The sequence below is a fragment of the Thalassophryne amazonica genome, chromosome 5, assembly GCF_902500255.1.
Source record: "Thalassophryne amazonica chromosome 5, fThaAma1.1, whole genome shotgun sequence".
In the NCBI taxonomy this organism is placed as follows: Eukaryota; Metazoa; Chordata; class Actinopteri; order Batrachoidiformes; family Batrachoididae; genus Thalassophryne; species Thalassophryne amazonica.
The window spans coordinates 34616658-34638694 of NC_047107.1; the positions used below are offsets into that span (position 1 = coordinate 34616658).

The following is a 22037-nucleotide window of genomic DNA, read 5'->3' on the forward strand; positions in this document are numbered from 1 at the left end:
TTAAAACTCTACCATGCAAAGCAAAAGCCATACATCAACATCCAGAAACGCTGCCGCCTTCTCTGGACCCAAGCTCATTTAAAATGGACAGATGCAAAGTGGAAAAGTGTGCTGTGGTCTGGGTACTAGACTGGCCTGCCTGCAGTCCAGACCTGTCGTCCATTGAAAATGTGTGGCACATTATGATGCGTGAAATACAACAACGGAGACCCCGGACTGTTGAACATCTGAAGTCATACATTAAGCAAGAATGTGAAAGAATTCCACCTACAAAGCTTCAACAATTAGTGTCTTCAGTTCCCAAATGCTTATTGAGTGTTGTTAGAAGGAAAGGTGATGTAACACAGTGGTAAATATACCACTGTCCCAGTTTTTTTAAACGTGTTGCAGGCATCCATTTCAAAATGAGCAAATATTTGCACAAAAACAATAAAATTTATCAGTTTGAATATTAAATATCTTGTCTTTGTGGTGTATTCATTTGAATATAGGTTGAAGAGGATTTGCAAATCATTGTATTCTGTTTTTATTTACATTTTACACAATGTCCCAACGTCAATAGAATTGGGTTGTACATTGTTAATAATACTGGGTTCTGTCATAGCCACTCAGGGTGTTGGAGCACCACCCACTCAGTGTTACAGAGTGATTGGCACCATTTCATGTTCACCGTGACGATTCCTGCATGATGTTTCATTTAAAACTCATTCATAGTCATAGGTTTGTGTTCTAAATGATTCTGTGTAGGCTCTCAGTTGTCCAGGTGGTTTCCATAGTAGAGAAGCTTGAATCTTCGACTGGACTGTGTTGCTTGACGCGAGGACGTTTCGCTTCAAATCGCAGAAGCTTCCTCAGCTAAAATTCTTGCTCTGGTTGTCTGACTTCTGTCTTGACTCTTGTAGAGAAGAATAAACAGAAGCCAACAAAAGCTGGAGTTTTTTAAACCTAACCAGACCCCTCCTACCGAGAGGCCGACTGCTATAGGCTAGTGACTAAACAATAGCTCTAATTAGCACGTATTGTGCACTGTTAGCACCCTCCTAATGACAGGGCAGCTGTCCCTCCTAATGATGGGACGGAAGCCTCTCCTGATGGCTCCCTTGACATCTCTCCTGATGATGTGAATGACTCATTACCATGAACAAAAGACTGAAACTGCTTTGACCTGAGTACCCCATTGTAAACAGGGGGACAAAGCGTGTCTCAGACACCCCTAGGCTGGTTTCAGCTGTTTCACATAGAATGCCTCCTTGACCCCTCTCTCAAACGATTTCTTCTCTCTGGCTAAGATTTTAACTTCCTTGTCCTCAAACGTGTGGTTAGTGTCTTTAAGGTGGAGATGAACTGCAGACTGAGGTCCACTGGCGCCCTCTCTGCAGTGCTGGTATAGCCTTTTGTGTAAAGGTTGCTTACTTCACCTATGTAGTGTTCATTACAGTTTTTCCTGACATCTGATAGAATACACTGCATTGTTCTGTTTGTAACTAGGGATCCTGTCCTTAGGGTGAACTAATTCTGTCTCAAGGTGTTAACCGGTTTAAAGTAACTGGGATTTTGTGCTGTCTGAAGATCCTCTGTAGTTTTTCCCCTACTCCTGCTAAATAAGGGAGAGACACTCCTCTTCTTCTTGTCTCCGTCTCCTGTCTATCTGGTTTCTTTGTTTTCTGGGACTTCTGCACTTTGTCTTTGTTCTAAATTATTTCACTTTTTCCCCTGTCAGTGATGCATTTTCATGAGTGGCTACGCTCACTTGGCTCCAGCTTACAACTCCAAGCACCTGAAGTAGAGGACGTCTGGAGTCTCCTACCGTCCTTCCGGCTCTCCTCCTTCTCCCTCCCTGGGTTTTGGAGCTTTGGCCTCCTTCACAACATACTGGCTGATGACCCGTCCTCAACCCATGCGTCCACCGTGTGATCTCCTGGAGCAATCTCTTACTGTGGATGTGAGTCTATTGAGAGTGTCGTCACACATTTGCCACATGTGCACGCTGTGTTGAAGCTGTGTGTGGTTTTGGTCACAGGGAGATCCCAGCTGCAGGCAGTCTGCTGTTGTAAAAGATAACTTGCGACAGAGTTTTAAAGACGAGGAGATCGGAACGGTCTATGAAATGTTCCAAAGAGGCCTGAGGATCACAGGTAATGATGATGGTGGGTGGTGGTGATATATACACTCAACAAAAATAGAAACGCAACACTTTTGGTTTTGCTCCCATTTTGTATGAGATGAACTCAAAGATCTAAAACTTTTTCCACATACACAATCACCATTTCCCTCAAATATTGTTCACAAACCAGTCTAAATCTGTGATAGTGAGCACTTCTCCTTTGCTGAGATAATCCATCCCACCTCACAGGTGTGCCATATCAAGATGCTGATTAGACACCCTGATTAGTGCACAGGTGTGCCTTAGACTGCCCACAATAAAAGGCCACTCTGAAAGGTGCAGTTTTATCACACAGCACAATGCCCAGATGTCGCAAGATTTGAGGGAGCGTGTAATTGGCAGCAGGAATGTCAACCAGAGCTGTTGCTCGTGTATTGAATGTTCATTTCTCTACCATAAGCCATCTCCAAAGGCGTTCCAGAGAATTTGGCAGTACATCCAACCAGCCTCACAACCGCAGACCACGTGTAACCACACCAGCCCAGGACCTCCACATCCAGCATGTTCACCTCCAGATCGTCTGAGACCCGCCACTCGGACAGCTGCTGAAAAATCGGTTGCATAACAAAGAATTTCTGCACAAACTGTCAGAAAAACGTCTCAGGGAAGCTCATCTGCATGCTCGACATCCTCATCGGGGTCTCGACCTGACTCCAGTTCGTCGTCGTAACCGACTTGAGTGGGCAAATGCTCACATTGCTGGTGTGTGACACGTTGAGAGGTGTTCTCTTCATAGATTGAATCCCGGTTCACACTGTCCAGGGCAGATGGTAGACAAGCGTGTGTGTGCATCGTGTGGTGAGCGGTTTTTGATGTCAGTGTTGTGGATCGAGTGGCCCATGGTGGCGGAGGGGTTATGGTATGGGCAGGCATCTGTTATGGATGAAGAACAGAGGTGCATTTTATTGATGGCATTTTGAATGCACAGAGATACCGTGACGAGATCCTGAGGCCCATTGTTGTGCCATATATCCAAGAACATCACCTAATGTTGCAGCAGGGTAATGCACGGCCCCATGTTGCAAGGATCTGTACACAATTCTTGGAAGCTGAAAATGTCCCAGTTCTTGCATGGCCGGCATACTCACCGGACATGTCACCCATTGAGCATGTTTGGGATGCTCTGGACCGGCGTATACGACAGCGTGTACCAGTTCTCCTCCCAATATCCAGCAACTTTGCACAGCCATTGAAGAGGAGTGGACCAACATTTCCACAGGCCACAATTGACAACCTGATCAACTCTATGCGAAGGAGATGTGGTTGCACCTGCTGAGGCCAAATGGTGGTCACACACCAATACTGACTGGTATCCCCCCACCAATAAAACAAAACTGCACCTTTTTCAGAGTGGCCTTTTATTGTGGGCAGTCTAAGGCACAACCTGTGCACTAATCATGGTGTCTAATCAGCATCTTGATATGGTACACCTGTGAGGTGGATGGATTATCTCAGCAAAGGAGAAGTGCTCACTATCACAGATTTAGACTGGTTTGTGAACAATATTTGAGGGAAATGGTGATATTGTGTATGTGGAAAAAGTTTTAGATCTTTGAGTTCATCTCATACAAAATGGGAGCAAAACCAAAAGTGTTGCGTTTATATTTTTGTTGAGTGTGTGTATATATATATATATATATATGAACATTTTATTGAGTCTTAAAGTAAATAAATATGAATTTGGTCACCGGATCCTTAAACTTTGTACATAATGAACTCTACATGGTGAATCCTTGATCTATGGACATAAATAGGAATAAACAAAATCTGTAGTTTTTGTCAAAAGCATTTCCTTTCAGACATTATTGGCATGAATGTGTTTCCATATATCTGAGCTGAGCTTACAGCTGCTGTGCTTCACTTCAGGATGTAATTTGAAAAGAAAATACAGCACGTTTCATTTTGGGAGGAAAAAAAAAACGTTTTAGTTGATTGTAGTTTCTTGTCTGTATTACATTTGGAAAGAGGTGTCATTTTATTTAAAGCGGCGATTCATTTTGAAGTTATTAATTCCGACCGGACTCTGTCTCAGCCGCGCAGCGTTTCGAGTTGTGTGAACAGAACGGAGGATGATTCTTGTTTCTTGACAGCAACAAGACAAGAGTCCCAGTTAGTGACTTTAATCCACACAAAAGTGACTGACGATATTTTAATGGCTTTGCGAGGGGTTAAGAAGCGGCTTGCCGTTTCTGAAGAGCAGTGAATCAAAGAACCAACGAGCTACTGGATCGAAGCATTGCTTCAATGGTTCATGGTTTCAAAGTGGAGCCGTGCTGCAGAAATAATTTATTACAGACCAAACCCTGAATATCCGACTTTATTTGTACGTCCGTATGACTCTGAAACTCGGAAAAATCCGTATAATTTACGGACTATAGGTTGACATGAAAACCACCGAAAAGCTGTGTTCACCGCGGGGACACGTTCGGCTATTTGAGATTATTCAAGATTTTTTTTTTTTTTTTACCGATGACGAACGATGCGTAAAAAAAATTGCATCTGTCCAAACCGGTCTGGATCCAGGCCTGATCCTGTAGAACTTTGTACCAAAAATGTCCAGTTCTGCGTCTTTCTGCATTTTGTTTTGTTGTGCATTGCATAGCCTGTACTTTTCTCGATCCTCGTGTCGTTTTCTGTGTGAACTCAGCTATCAGCAGGAAGCAGCAGCATAAGCTCGCCCCCGACTGACGCTTTCAAAATAAAAGGCAACGAGCAAGAGTCATAAAAGGCTTAAAAAAAAAAAAAAAACCGCAGCGTTAAGGGAAGGAACAAATTGTCGGCGATAATGACCTCAATAATTAACGCAACGTTAGCGCGTTAACGTTGCCCAAGCCCTAATATATATATATATATATATATATATATATATATATATATATATTAATAGAGTCCACCATTGGTGGCTGTCATGCTCGGTAGTAATAGTAGCATTGAGCATGAAGACTGTAACAGCTACAGTAATCTGACATTTGACTTCAGTGACCTTAACCTTTACCCAAATGATTGACCTCTGGCTGACCTTGCTTGGATAATTCTCAAATTCTTTGACGTGTGTACAGCATTTGGTTTAAATTGTTTGAAAATCAAATTCCTTGACCTTTGCCGAAATGAATCTTAGGACAATTCAACCAAGTCAACCTTCATTGACACATCAAGTTTAGGAGAAACACTGAAATTTAAATAGATGTTAAACCACAGTTTTATTAGATGTTGCAATGTCGGGGAGTCACGGATCACTAAAGCTTTGGTTCAGATCATATACAGTTTTTAAAGCCATGGATCGGACCAGTGTTCTTATCATAAAAAGACAAATTCTTCTTTTTTTATTTTTAAAAATTACTTAATGGATAATGAAAATGTGGTCCTGAATGGAAACAAGGTGTCCAATGTTTTACTTTATTTAAGAAAAATACAATACTTAATGTTGTATTAAATTTATTTTCATCTGGGAAAAAAAGGTCTTTGAACCACTTCTTGTGAATCGGCTTGTGATTCAGTGCTTGACGATCTTCTGAAGGCTCACGGTTGTGTGTATTGAACCAGACTGAAAGATTCATGGTATTTATCGTGCATCAATTGTGAGTTACTTAAAAATGAAATATTCTATTTTGTGATTATAATTTTTTTTGCTGCTGTAAGCCATAGTTATCAAAATTGTAATTAAAAAAACGTTAATTATTTCATTTTCACTTTCTGAAAAACTGACAAGTATTGAACTTCTTCACATTATTTTGATTTTTTTTTTTTAAATGCTCTTGTGTAATTTCTGAATCAGAGGTGATTGTCTAGTCGTTACTATCAGACATGAATAAGCAATCACATGTGGGCTTTCAAATTACACCATTAGATTTGACCTTGTATGACCCTGAAAGTCAAAATCAAGGTCATTGAAATGCTGCTCGCATAAGTTGCTAAATGGTGCCGCATGAACCCATAATTACTATTGGACATGAATATGAAGTCATTTGGATTTTCAGAATATCACACTGCATTTAACTGTAAGTAGTCTGGAAGGCCATCGTCAAGGTCAAGCAACAATTGATTTCTTATTGTGGCTAAATGGTGTCAAATAGGGTCATACAGAGGACGGCTAATGTGAATTTTCAAAATATACCATCATCTTAGACCTTGAGAACCGTTAGTCACAATCAAGGTCGAGCAGTGTTTACAACTGAACATGAGGAGGAAGTAATATATGAATTTTCAAAATACACTGTTGCATGGTGATGTGCTTTGCATTCACAATGCCTTGTCAATGTCTTGACATCGTCAGCAGTTTTTGGAAACACATGGGACTTATTTTATAGTCAGACGGTACTTCATAGGAGTACTGTCTGACTATAGAAACACAAAAGCCAAAGACCCCATGATGCATAAAGGAGGAAGAAGCAGCTTTTAGCATACAGGGCATCCGGAAAGTATTCACAGCTCTTCACTTTTTCCACATTTTATTATGTTACATTCTTATTCCAGTATAGAGTAAATTCATTTTTCCCCTCAAAATTCTACTCACAACACCCCATAATGACAACAAAATTTTTTTTTTACATTTTTGCAAATTTATTAAAAAAAACCTAAGAAATCACATGTACTGCAAGAGTATTCACACCCTTTGCTCAGTACTTTGTTGATGCACCTTTGGCAGCAATTACAGTCTCAACTCATCTTGAATATGATGCCACAAGCTTGGTGCACCTATCTTTTGGCAGTTTTGCCCATTCCTCTTTGCAGCACCTCTCAATCTCCATCAGGTTGATTGAGGAGCATCGGTGCACAGCCATTTTCAGATCTCCCCAGAGATGGTCAATCGTATTCAGGTCTGGGCTCTGGCTGGACCACTCAAGGACATTCACAGAGTTGTCCTGAAGCCACTCCTTTGAGGTCTTGGCTGTGTTTAGAGTCATTGTCCTGCTGAAAGATAAACCGTCACCACAGTCTGAGGTCAAGAGCGCTCTGCAGCAGGTTTTCATCCAGGATGTCTCTGTACATTGCTGCATTCATCTTTCCCTAAATCCTGACTAGTCTCCCAGTTCCTGAGGCTGAAAAACATCCCCACAGCATGATGCTGCCACCACCATACTTCACTGTAGGTTTGGTGCCTGGTTTCCTTCAAACATGACACCTGACATTCACACCAAAGGGTTCTATCGTTGTCTCATCAGACCAGAGAATTTTGTTTCTCATGGTCTGAGAGTCCTTCAGGTGCCTTTTGTCAAATTCCAGGAGGGCTGTCATGTGCCTTTTACTGAGGAGTGGCTTCTGTCTTACCACTCTACCATACAGGCCTGATTGGTGGATTGCTGCAGAGGTGGTTGTACTTCTGGAAGGTTCTCCTCTCTCCACAGAAGAATACTGGAGGTCTGACAGAGTGGCCATTAGGTTCTTGGTCACCTCCCTGACTAAGGCCCTTCTCCCCCGATAGCTCAGTTTAGACGCGCAGCCAGCTCTAGGAAGAGTCCTGGTGGATCCAAACATCTTCCATTTATGGGTGATGGAGGCCACTGTGCTCATTGGGATGTTTTTGTACCCTTCTGCAGATTTGTGCCTCCAGACAATTGTGTCTCAGAGGTCTACACACAGTTACTTGACTTCATGCTTAGTTTGTGCTCTGACATGCACTGTCAACTGTGGGGCCTTATATGTAGACAGGTGTGTGCCTTTCCAATTCATGTCCAATCAACTGAATTTACCCCAGGTGGACTCCAATTAAGCTGTAGAAACATTTCAGGGATGATCAGTGGAAAAGGGATGTGCCTGGCTCAATTTTAAGCTTCATGGCATGTGATTTCTTAGTATTTTTATTTTTAATAAATTTGCAAAAATCTCAAAAAGCTTTTGTCAAAATGGGTTAGTGTGTGTAGAATTTTGAGGGGAAAAAAAAATGAATTTACTCCGTTTTGGAATAAGGCTGTAACATATCAAAATCTGGAAACATGAACAGTTGTGATTACTTCCTGGATGCACTGTATACAAATACATTTGTTCAGCACTCAAACTGACATTAAATAGGTAAAAATGATCCATAATTATGACAGATCCTATATTTATTGGGTATTTCATTTTTGTGATTAATTGCGCTGCTCGGTTGTGTGTTGCAGAAGCTGTGATGATCTATCATAGTATAGTTCATCGATCACATGAGGAATGATTTTTCTCTTTGCTGTGTGTTTTGCTTCGCTCCGTCTGTTAGCAGGACAACTCAATCTAATGAACACATCTGAAAACAGACCCTACCAGAGGAGGAACTCTTTAAACTCTGCCAGTGAGCTGCATGCAAATCCATGAGTTAGTTGTTACTTTCTCGCACTGATGGAACATTGTGATTTTAGTCAGTAAATCAAAATGCACAAATATGAATTTGTGCATTTGGATCGTGTCAGATTGTTGACTCTTCAAAAATGCAGTGTGACGTGGGCCCAGATAACTCTGATTGATATATGCACCGATGCCGATACCAGTATCGGGTATCAGCCTGATCCTGTATTCATTTACTTGTGCTCATAATCATAAAATGTCTGCGATACTCCGACCCGATACACCTTTACAGCAGCGTGACGTCAACCTCTTAATGTACGATTTTCATGCACACGCTCCAAAATTTACGGACTATAACAGCTACTTTTTTCATACATTTTGAATACTGCGGCTTTATCAATGATGCGGGTAATTTATGGATTATTACAGGCTTTCATGTAATTTACTCATAAGTCAAATACGTCCGTCAATGCTGTCAACTGATTGGCTGAAAGCCGCTGTCCATCATGTGGAGTAAATTCACACATACAGTAAATAAACAGTCTTATCTGTTCACTTCAGTGGAATTCATCATCATACGGTCATATGAACAAAAATAATCCGCACAAAGCCTCCATAGTTCGGAACATAACATCTCAAAACACTTTAATTCCTCGCATGGCTGAAAAAAGTTCCTCCGTGACTTTGGCACTTTGTGCCGCAGTTCCTCCGTCAGAACTCCGATCAGGGCTTCAGCGGCGGAGGTTGTCCATCAGGTTGGTGAGTTACAGCCCTTGGTGTGAGTGTTCAGGCATCTCGGTCCGCTACAGGGGTAATCCATTTGCGGAATCTCTGTGCGCTGCAGTTGGACCCTCCGCTTGTTTCCACGAGCTGCTCTTTGTGCCAGAAACTGGTTCACTGTGCGTCATTAATTAAATGGCTCAGTTACCACAAGCAACAGGCGATTCTGTCTGAACGCGAGGAAATTATCCCATAAATCAAAAATAAATAATTAAATAAAATTACGTTTTGCCTTGTCTTGCAACACTGAGTGTGTGTGTTGCTGCATACGTGCGTGCGTGTGGAAAAAAATTTACATTTTGTATTTGTGTTACCGGTACGTATTAAATTAAAAATAGTGTGGAGAGTGAAACAACGGTTTACCTCAGGGTTGTAGATAAAAACAGAAACAGGCTCACAGCTGATTAAGCAGAGAAGCTGCTTTTCATCAAAAAGAATCTGCTCCTCACATTTTCAAAAAACGCTTTTAGTCCTCACAGAAGTGATGGACAGTTTCAGTTCAGTTCCTGGTGTTGTATATTTTGTAGTGCTGAAGTTACATTTCAGTGAGATGTCTGGCAGTTTCATGTTTAAGAAACACACAGTTAATGTTAAAGGACAGTGTGTTGTAGTCAAAAAGGGAAGTTACATGATTTAAGTGAAATGTTTGTATGTAAATAAATAAAACATGTTTTCAAAGTCATCAGAAAACTGTAATGGTATCATTAAGTATTCGTATCGGTACTCTGTGTCGACGAGTACCAAAATGTATGTACTTGTACTCGGTTTGGAAAAAAGTGGTATTGGTGTATCATTGGTGTATCGTGTGTGTGTGTGTGTGTGTGTGTGTGTGTGTGTGTGTGTGTGTGTGTGTGTGTGTGTGTGTGTGTGTGTGTGTGTGTGTGTGTACTTTAATACTACAGGGCAGGGAAGAATAAAATACAAAATACCCTAAAAGTTCACTTGATGTGATTCTTGACGAAATGACATACAGAATAACTGTGATACTCGAGCATTTGTTTAGAAAGAACGTGCAACGAACAAGGTGTCATTCAGAATCCTGTCTCACCCACCCTGTCAGTGTCGCAATATCCTTGTTTTTGTCTTTCTTTTCTCTTTAAAGAGTAATAAGTGCAAAGCTGGATTCCCTCCAGGAAGATTGTATTTACATTACAGCATCTAACAAAGAATGAAAATCATGCGCCAGCAACAAAAGTAATTGATTGCATTTTTTTTTTGTCCTATTTTTTTTTTTTTTTTAGTTAATTTAAAAAATGGATACTGCACAGCACAGACAGGTGCTTCCAATTCTTGACAGGATTCTGTCCCAGTTGTTTTCCGCGCTGGTTCTTTGTAAAAAGATGACTTGAAATTTCACCTAGAGTTTGCCGGAAGACACATGGGCGATTCAGGGCTCTCCCCAGAAATTTAGAGCATAGTGGCACTAGGGTGGAGGTGGATGGGGTGAGATCTTCTGCCACCCAAACACCCCCAATCCCAGGAGGAGAAGCTCCTGCACTTTTGTTTTTTTTCCAGTACCAATGGAAGCCATTTCCTGCAAGTTCATAAACAGAAGAGACTTGGAAAAAGCATAGTCTGAAAAGAGATTCTGCTTGCTTGCCCACAGATTGAAAAACAAAATAAACAAAATAAACGTAATAAATTAATCCAAATTACCGGAGAAAACAGAGAGTGAACACGTTAAACTTGAAAATTGTCATGATGGCGCTGAAATTGCAAATCCAGGTGCTGCGCCACGCTTCGATTGATTAGTGAGAGACCTGGCTGACTGTCGCTTAGAATCGTTGTATGAAAAACCATATTTTTTCCACTCGATTATGTAGCTGGGACGGCTTTGCACTAAGAAACAGTTTCTACAATCACAACCACAGAAGCCTGTGACTCATTCAGAGTTGCCTGGGTGTCTTGGTGGCTTCCCTCACAAGTCTCCTTGTGTAGTTACTCCCTTCTTTTTTTAGTACTGCCTACTCCATACAGATTTGCTAAAGATTACTTTAGTGTTAGTGTTTCTTAATAATTGATGTAAATTAAGTTAAAAACATATTCTCTGATTTGGAAATGTTCACGTGTCCATCTCCTGAATTGACTAAAGAAAATTGGCAGCAAAAGTGATGATTTTTGTAAAAGGTAATTCTTGTGTGTACTTTGTCCAGTTGCTTATGGGTTATGACAGTGCAGGGACTGTGTGCAAAAACGGCCTTAATATCTAAATGATTAATGCAGTATTTTTGTTAAACCCCTTGTGTGCTACGGAGCTAAATCAAGGCCAAAAGTTTCGTAATCTGAAAGTAAAAAAGATTGAAAAAATACATTTTGAAGCTGAAAATTAGTTTTGTAATCTGAAAATAAAAAAAGATTGAAAAAATAAAATTTGAAACTTGAATTTTATAATCATTTAAAAAGTATTATCAAAATAAAAATAAGTGTAAGATATATATTTGGCAGTTTAAATAAATTTTTGATTCAGCTCCGTAATTTTTTTTGATCAAATAATTTATTTTCATTCATATTTTTATTTTTTTTTTTCACCTTCAAATCTTATTTTTTTTTTCCGTTTCAAACTTTTGGCCCTGTTCTGGCGTGGGAGGGCGTGACTTTGATTGAGAGGGGCGTGGAATTGTGAGTGACAGGAGAGCAATCAGTCCTCACATGATGTTGCTTTCAGGAAACGTGGGTAATTTGATAGCTAATGACTTAACACTTTCTCTCCACTGTATTGTCTTGATACCTGTAAATAAAGTGATGCTAAAGATGTGTATTACAAGTAATTCTAGACGACTCATGGTCATTTTTGATGTTTAAAAACTGGAAAATATGCAAGATTGTAAAGTTTAACACCTGTACCTAAAAAACCGATGTGTCCTAAATCCACACAAGACCGTGAACGCAGCGCAGCATCGCCGCATGAAAATGAGGCAGGTTGCTCATTTTACAGGCTACGAGCTTTCTAAGTGACACACAGAGAGACCTGGCTCAGCAGATATAAAGGAAGCTTTAATATGGACAGAACCAAGCAGACCACCCGTAAATCCAAATCCAAAGCCGCCCGGAAGAGTGGTTCGGCTACCGGCGGTGTGAAGAAGCCTCACCGTTACAGGCCAGGCACTGTGGCACTGAGAGAGATCCTCCACTACCAGAAATCCACCGAGCTGCTGATCCACAAGCTGCCCTTCCAGCACCTGGTGAGACAAATCGCTCAGGACTTCAAGACCGACCTCCGCTTTCAGAGCTCCGCTGTGATGCTCTGCAGGAGGCCAGCAAGGGTGACCTGGTCGGCAGCTTTCGGATCAGCAGCTCGGTGGATTTCTGGTAGCGGTGGATCTGTCTCAGCGCCACAGTGCCACGCCTGTAACGGTGAGGCTTCTAAACACCGCTCTTCCGGGCGGCTTTGGATTTGGATTTACGGGCGTTCTGCTTTGTTACAACATTGTTACATCGTCATTAAATTCACTATCCGGTACAACATACGGATCCACTGAACCAACTGCTACACATCGATCACAATAAACAGCTTTATCTCGAGGGTTTAAAGCCTCGTAATAAGCTTTCATTCTCTCTATTTTCTTTCACGCGCCAGCCGCGTAGTAAATAAACGATAGAGACGGGAGCAGAGTCATTATCTGTCAAAGGACCCACGTTTCCTGAAAGCAACATCATGTGAGGACTGATTACTCTCCTGTCACTCACAATTCCACGCCCCTCTCAATCGAAGCCATGCCCTCCCACGCCAGAATGGGGCCAAAAGTTTGAAACTGAAAAAATAAGGTCTGAAAGTGAAAAAAGATCTGAAGGTGAAAAAGAAGAAATATGAATGAAAATAAATTATTTGATCAAAAAAATTAGAGCTGAATCAAAAATGTATTTAAACTGAAAAATACATATCTTAAACTTATTTTTATTTTGATAATACTTTTTAAATGATTATAAAATTCAAGAACAAACATTGAATTTTCCATCCATCCATCCATCCATTTTCTTCCGCTTTATCCGGAGTCGGGTCGCAAGGGCAGCAGCTCAGGCAAAGCCGCCCAGACCTCCCGATCCACACACACCTCCCCCAGCTCCTCCGGGGGAACCCCAAGGCGTTCCCAAGCCAGCCGAGAGACGTAGTCCCTCCAGTGTGTCCTCGGTCTTCCCCAGGGCCTCCTCCCGATGGGACGTGCCCGGACGTGACATTGAATTTTCAGTTTCAAAATTTATTTTTTCAATCTTTTTTTATTTTCAGATTACAAAACTTTTGGCCTTGATTTAGCTCCATAGTGTGCCACCTGCTGGACATGTGTGGGATTGATATGGGGAATAATAATATTGCCACATAAATCGTGTATCTTAGGAGCAGGTGAGGATGAAGTTGCATATAGTTTGAATTGAGCTTGTTTTATTTCCAAAGCCTAGATCTGAGTACCAAAGCTACTACTACGTGTGTACATGCTGGGCACATTTCATGAAACCTGGTCCAGTCCTGAACTACAAACTGATGGGCAGAACCAGGATATGGATAATATCAGCTTGTGTGCCATTTTTGATTTTTCAGGACAATACGTGTATTTGAACAAGCCCTTCTGTGTTGTGCCCCACAGGAAATGCCCCCTGCCTTGGCTTCCGGAAGCCAGGACAGCCCTACCAGTGGATCTCCTACAGCGAGGTTTGACTTGACTTTATTAAATATTCTAATCTTCCAGCTTTTCTTTGTGCTGTTCGTTACCTCCAGTGTGTCCATCCTTTAGGTGTCTGAGCAGTTACCGGTTCTCGGCTCTGGGCTCTTGGCCAAAGTCTCCCAGAAGAACCAGCACCTGTTTGTTGGAATATTTGCACAGAACAGACCAGAGGTACGCACCTGTGTTGTAGAGAGACATTTCTTCCATCACTGGTTCATGTACATCATAAGGGCTACACTTAATAATTGTAAAGATAATTGTGAAATCAAGTTGACTCCAGCTGGGCTGCTGACCCGAAAACCTTCATTTAATATATAAATATACACAAATTTCACAAAACTGTCTAAATTTAGTTTCTACTGAAATCCAAGCATTATAATGTTGGTTTATTTTTAAAACATATTTCAAAATTACAGCTCACTTTAATGAAGAGAACATATTTATCTGGGGGGGGGGGGGGGGATTGAGAGTTTCCATGGTGAATATTTTCTTTTCATTTTAATGCTGTTTGCAGGAGGACGTGTGTGTGCACATGCACAACGTGGTTTTGAAATTACCAGAAGTTACCTTTGTGTGATGCGCGTACACGGGGCATGCACGCAAACATCCATAAGATGTCTTATAAAATGAGATGATGTCTTATAAAATTTTAGAGGCGTTATCTGGTCACAAAAACAGCATTTTTGGGTTAGCGGCCTATCGGCCTATGTCGTGGCATGGCATCCGTCGTAGTCATCATCATCCGTTTATTGCGATATCTCTAAAATGGTCTAACTTTTTTCTAATTTGGCAAGGGCGTAATATGGGTCATTGACATTGTTCCTGTCTAAAAATCATATTAATAAATTCATTTGTTTGGAAATGGTGCCCAATTTTATGCTGAAAATAGCCATTTTGAGCACTAAAAGGCAGTTTTCTCAAAACTTAACTTTTTTTTTCTAATTTGTCAGGGGCTTAATATAGGTGGTTGACATATTTCATGTCAAAGAATTACAGTCATAGATTCGTCCGTTTGGAAATGGCGGCCATTGTTATTCCAAAAACAGCCAATTTGGGTGTTTGGACCCAATTTTCTCAAAAACTGTCTGATAACTTTTCTTTTAATTTAACAAGAGCACAATATTGGTCGTTGACATTATTCCTGTCCCAAAATTATCTGCGTAGATTTGTTCATTTAGAAATGACGGCCATTTTTATGCCGAAAATGGCCATTTTTGCCTTGGGCTTGAATTGAGCCTGTAAGCCACAGGGCACTTGGCACTTACGTTAGATTTAGAATTGTGTATTTCTTGTGAACTTTTACAAAATATGTAAGAGACATTAGAATTATACAGAAATAGCTGTTTTGGGAAGGTTTTCTGCCATGTTGGATTATTTTATTTGAGAGAGGCATCAGTAGATGTCACGTGCATCACTGGGTGTTACCCATGGGATCTATGAATCACCGTGGGTCGCGATGACAGAATGTATGGGTCGCTACCATAAGTAGTTCAAGGCTGTCTGTTCTTTTGACATTTTCCACTTCAGGGGAATTATTATTATTATTTTTTTTTTTTGTAGACAACGTGAATTTTTATCATACTGGTAATGTCATATTATGAATCCCTAATTTAAAGGCTAATAAATAAAATTATAGTGATGAAAAAGAAAATTATTTTCATCACTTAAATCTTAAATAACCCAAAGGTTGTACTCTTTTAATGTTTGCTAATTATTAATGTCATTATTAAAATATACAGTATGTGATTGTCTTTAAAATATATATACAGGGTGTCCTAAAAAAGTGCCACCACTTTTGGATACTCATATGTCATCTTGAAGTACATCTCAGGGAATTTAATCTCTGGTGTTCATTTCTAATTTCACCTCAGTTTGAGATGTGCTCAATACCTGCACTGCATCAGTTCAGACATTTATTCAACCTGACTACAATGTTTCCAATATCAGTTTGAAATGTCTTTACAATCCTCCATATTGTCTTTCTGTCTGGAACTTTTCTAACTGCAAAATGACATTAATGTTGTTGGGTTTGCACGATCGATTTAGTCTCAAAGTACAGTAGAATTCTACCACTTTCCCCTTTTTGCTCGATTGTAAGCGGCATCCTCATTGGATCAGTCTCAATCTACAACAGAGATGTCTGAAAAGAGAAAAAAACAACAAAACACGAATTCAGATTAGCCATTGCAGAAGAATTTTTGCTTTTTTGGCCATTTTTAAGAGAATATGGTTAGTAGTTGGGTGAAGCCATTTATTGTCAAACAACTGTGTTTCCTCTTTTTAAATCAAAATGACAAGAGAACTACCCAAATGATGCTGATCAAAAGTTTACATACCCCTGTTCTTAATACTGTGTATTGCCCCCTTTAACATCACTGACAGCTTGGAGTCTTTTGTGGTGGGTGTGGACGAGGCTCTCTGATGGTAAAGCTGCCACTGAATATGATTTGGACTTTATTTACATTAATTACAAAGAAATGCAAACAATATGGCACTTTATGATAAATCTGCATGGAGTAGACAGTTCTCAAAAACTGAGTGACTGTGGAAGAAGGAGAAGAGTGAGGAAAGCCACCAAGACACCCAGACAACCCAGAAGAAGTTATAGGCTTATGAGAAATTATGCACAGTGCAAGGTTTGCATTTTGTATCACCAGTTATCCATCTTCATGGTGAAGTGGTATAGAGGAGGATTTTCTTAAAAAGAAGACCTGAAAGTTTAACTACAAATTGCAAGAAGGTACATCTGAGATCCAAGCCTAGATTTGATCTGTTTTGGTGAAAGAAAATCCTTCTCTGCTCTACTCCACTATGAAACCAAGTGTAGTGATGCAATCAATATGCTGTACATATATTGCATCACTACACAGAATTGCACACACACAGAATAAGATTTTTAAATAATTAATTTGCATTTTACTGAATGAAATAAGTATTTGATCACCTACCAACCAGCAAGAATTCTGGCTCACACAGACCTGTTAATTTTTCTTTAAGAAGCTCTCTTATTCTGCACTCTTTACCTGTATTAATTGCACCTGTTTGAACTTGTTACCTGTATAAAAGACACCTGTTCACACACTCAATTAATCACACTCCAACCTGTCCACCATAGCCAAGACCAAAGAGCTGTCTAAGGACACCAGGGACAAAACTGTAGACCTGCACAGTGCTGGGATGGACTACTGGACAACAGGCAAGCAGCTTGGTAGAAGACAGCAACTGTTATGATTATTTATTAGAAAGTGGAAGAAACACAAGATGACTGTCAATCTCCCTCGGTCTGGGACCCCATGCAAGAGCTTGCCTTGTGGGATAAGGATGATTCTGCGAAAGCTCAGAACTACACTTCTGGACCTGGTCAATGACCTGAAGAGAGCTGGGACCACAGTCACAAAGATTACATTAGTAACACATGATGCTGTTATGGTTTAAAATCCTGCAGGGCAGCAAGGTCCCTCTGCTCAAGCCAGCACATGTCCAGGCCCGTTTGAAGTTCACCAGTGACCATCTGGATGATCCAGAGGAGGCATGGGAGAGAAGGTCATGTGATCAGATGAGACCAAAATCAAGCTTTTTGGAATTAGCTCCACCTGCCATGTTTAGAGGATGAGAACAACCCCAAGAAAACCATCCCAACCGTGAAGCATGGGGGTGGAAACATCATACTCTGGGTGTGCTGTTCTGCAAAGGGGACATGACGACTGCACCGTATCGAAGGGAGGATGGATGGGGTCATGTATTGCGAGATTTTGGCCAACAGCCTCCTTCCCTCAGTAAGTGCATTGAAGATGGCTCATGAATGGGTCTTCCAGCATGACAATGACCCCAAACACACAGCCAGGGCAACTAAGGAGGGGCTCCGTAGGAAGCATTTCAAGGTCCTGGAGTGGCCTGGCCAGTCTCCAGACCTGAACGTAATAGGAAATCTTTGGAAGGAGCTTAAACTCAAAACCTGAAAGGTCTGGAGAAGATCTGTATGGAGGAGTGGACCAAAATCCCTGCTGCAGTGTGTAAAACGTAAAACTTGGTCAAGAACTACAGGAAATGTCTGACCTCTGTAATGATAGACATGTTTCTGTACCAGTTGTTAAGGTCTGTTTTCTAGGGGATCAAATACTTATTTCATGCAATAAAATGCAAATTAATTATTTAAAAATCATACAATGTGATTTTCTGGATTTTCTTCTTTTTTTTTTTTAGATTCTGTCTCTCACAGTTGAAGTGTACCTATGATAAAAATTACAGACCTCTCCATTCTCTGTAAGTGGAGATACTTATTTGCCTCACTGTATATAATTTACTTTCTGTTTGCCTGTGGACAGTGGATATTTGTTTTTGTAAGGGTTGGTTTTACCCCCCCCCCCCCCCCCCCCCCCCCCCAAAAAAAAAAACCAAACAAACAAACAGACAAACACAAAATAGTTATCAGCATTTTGGAGATTATCTAAATCCTACAATTTCTGGATGATTTTATGATTGTTCTTATTGACAGCAATGTACAATTTTGGACATACTGACCTCTGATGATATAATTTTTAAACCATTCTAGTAACTATCACCGTCCAGTGGTGGGTGGGTTGAACTACAGCCACTTGGAGCAGAACGAAGGATGTAACATACCTTATGTGTGTTGGAGGAGAACTGGAAGACTGTTGACCAAACTGCAAACTGCATGAAATAATTCATATTACATTGCAGAAATATGATTTCACAGGCATCATACTAATTACTCACTTGCGATGTTTGAAGCTGGCAAGTGATGGAATGGTGATTGACTTCAAGTTTTTAATCATCTACCACTTATTTTTATCTCATTTAAACTCATGTTTAATGTGACCTCCATCAGGTAAGACACCCTGTAGCAGGGTATGTATTGTTTTTATTGAGATAAATGCTTTTTCTTCATTCAAGAGTAGCATTGTATGTTTGTTTTTGACTGTGGTATTGTGAACACTAAATCCACTGTAATGAATATCACAGTGACCATAATGAAATATCTGAATCATCAGCTGTGTAAAGTGACAGGGATTGTAACTGTGATGTTTTGTCTCCCCCTGCTGGTGGCAGTGGATGATCTCAGAGCTGGCCTGTTATACTTACTCCATGGCCATAGTTCCTCTGTATGATACGCTGGGAGTCGAGGCCATGGTCCACATACTCAACTTAGGTAAGAAAAACTTTATCAGCTCATCAGCAAAAATTCTGTCTGCTTGATTTTCTTATGATTTTTAAAGCAGCCGTCTCAAATGAGTCATCCGGTAGCCAGGCGGCGGCTACGAGCCTGTAGTTTATGTCTCATCTTATCCTGTATCATTAAAAATGGGTTGAGTAAAAATATTGCTCTTGTATGTGAAACCACAGAAAGCATGAATATGCACTCACCAGCCACTTCATTAAGTACACCTTGGTAGTACTAGTGTAATAGTCCACATGAACGTTTTGCAAAAATTTTCCCCCAGAGTAGAAAATAGTGCAGCCAATTTTACTCTGGTGTATATTTTGGGCTAGGAATGGCTTATCTTAAAAATTTGGTGTATGACCCAGAGTGAACCCCATTCGCCCTTTTGAGGTTTCAAATCCTGCAAAACCTCAGAGAGGTCACTGTGCTGCGAGATCTCAGTAACATTGAGAACTGCATTGAGACGCTCTGATCACGCTGCACTTTAACCGCTGCACACGGACAACACCATTAACATCGCAACATAAAACTATTTTTATATTGTGCCTAAAACTCTCATGAATATATTCTCTGGGTTTATAGATGTTGTTATTGTATTTGTTTTATGTAAACATGGGAGAATCACAGGCTGTCTCTCTGTTATTTTCAATGGGAGCTGCTGTGAGCTACACTCGCTTCCTGATCATGTCGTTCTGGGGGAAAGTGAAGTTTGCTCTGTAACGTTTTGATTATTGTTCTTTACAACACTGTTTGTCCTCTTTGTTCCAGATTAATATATAATACGTCTGAAATTCGGTTTGCGTTTATTAAATTCCACGCAGATTAAACGTAGCAGACACGGATTATTTGTTATAATTGTTTTAGCAAATTTTCAGGGTATCATGCAGCAGTCTCTTATTAACCTGATGAAAAGCATTAAAAAAATTACATTTTTGTAGTATAATATTCATTTACAATTGTCATCATGTGGATTCTCTGTTGTTTGACTGCAGTGACTCTCTGGTGCACAAGGGATTATGGGATACGTCAATAGGACGAATGGTATAAAACAGACAAATCCACTTTAACTTCTCGCGAGTTCTTAAAGTGGATTAGTCTGTTTTACTTTTCAGATTGGACAGTTACCTGAGTGATTGCCATTCAAGATGCAGGGTGGTTCCGTGGTGTAGTGGATGTGGTGATGTGTGACACCACATTTGAGTGGATTTGACCACTTTAACCTTGGTTATAATCTGAGCAGGGGGGGTTATATCTTGTCCACCCACATCAGATTGGACCCCATTTCATTATTCATATTTCATAATTTATATTATAAAGACAATCAATTCATACCACTAAGTGACACTGTTGCATCGATTATATATACAGTTTAACTCCAGTTACCCAGCGTGTTTTATGAAACCATTGAACAGTCTTCTTAATAACTAACACACACTTTCAAAACATTATTCTCATCTGTAAAATCAGCTAACTTTTTTCGTTCATCCTACATGACCGCTTCTTATACACCAGAGGGATTCATAAAAAAGACTCTTGTTTTTATTTATTTATTGTAGCTTCATCCGTTTTGCTCTGAATCTCCACAGCAGACCTGGTATGGCTCTGAATGTTGATATGACACACATTTTATGTTGAAGCCTATCTGATGCAACTCCAGATGCATAAGAAGGTTGGAACACAGGTGGCATCAAACAGGGAGCCTTCTTGTTGGGAGGCAGGCAGGCAGGCGTGCTCGCTGCTCACCCCACTGTGCTGCCCACTTATATAATGTTCAGGAGAATGTAATTGTTCCCCTGAAATCAGTATTTCAACATTGTAAAGTCACATTACTGACATACAGATGATCTGTACAGGACACAAACCTGTACAACATATTTATAGTGTCACATTGACAATTTAATGTGTGAAGACAGCATCAACTTTTGAGTGTAAATGAGAAAAGAAAAAGCTGCCGTCTATACAGTTTACACATCCAGGGTCCAGTTTCCCTCATGGTCATCTTGTCAGCAGAATAAATGATCTTTGTTGCTGTCTTAAGCCCCTTTCACACCGGGCCTTCTTCAAGTTGCATATGCTGCATTTCTAATAACGCAGGCAGGAATTTGGCCTTTACCTTGGCTTTAAATTTTCAGGTTGATAGTGTCTGAAATTATAATATGCTTCTTTATTAGGGCTCCATATTGTTTCTCAAAATTTGATACGATATGTTGGATGTCCAATGCTCAGTACGTATCACAATATCTATATATTTATGTGTTTAATACTGCTTATAAAAAAATAATTTAAATGCATTCACAAAATGTAGTGTGTTGTTAGTGTGTAACCCAACTTTTTAATACTTTAGTTATACTGTTTAATGTGTGTTGTATTAGTATTTTGTTTTGCACATTTTCACCTTTTCTTTGTCTTTTCCACAAATTAACGTCACAATCTACATGTTTGTTGATAAGATTACTAACCCCAAGAGCCTTAATCATTTTCATATTTATGGCTTCCCTCACGCTCGCTGACCTAATTTTAAAGCTAGAACCCAAAACAGACCCAATTATGCCCGAGCTTAGACATGGCTTCAAAAAAAGATGCCTCTTCATATCCCACTTTAGTTATGCAGAAAAGTTAAATTAAGTAAACATATTTTTATATGGTTCATCAATTCCACTTAGTGCAGAAGTGTAGTAAAACGTAGTACTGATTATACATTTCATTTGTTAAAAATGTGATTATTATTCATTTATTAATTTGCTTTCTCCATTTAAGGGTCACGGGGGGTAGAGCCTATACCAGCAGACACAGGGCAAGATGATGATGATTATTACTATTTGTCTTTGTTAGTAGTAGTAGTAGTAGAAGAAGATGAAAAAATTTCTTCAAAAGTAGATATTTACCATAAGGGTATTGTTTGAGTGGTGGCATTCAGTCATCTTTCCATCTGGATGGGGGCCTGGCCTGAGCAGGAAGAATGGAGAACTTATGTATTTATGTAAAAAGTGCAACCTGA

At 40.1% G+C, this 22037-nt stretch overlaps 1 protein-coding gene across 1 annotated transcript in view; it reads left to right on the forward strand.

The window, feature by feature from the left end:
• The first annotated feature begins 1720 nt into the window (after positions 1–1720).
• The window catches only part of acsl2 (acyl-CoA synthetase long chain family member 2), a 48582-nt gene continuing 28265 nt past the window's right edge, over positions 1721–22037 (forward strand). The window contains 6 exon segments of the mRNA XM_034169969.1: positions 1721–1835; positions 1837–1942; positions 2021–2135; positions 13780–13844; positions 13927–14028; positions 18928–19027. Of these exon segments, the coding sequence (XP_034025860.1) occupies positions 1723–1835; positions 1837–1942; positions 2021–2135; positions 13780–13844; positions 13927–14028; positions 18928–19027 (601 nt within the window). The 5' untranslated portion in view covers positions 1721–1722.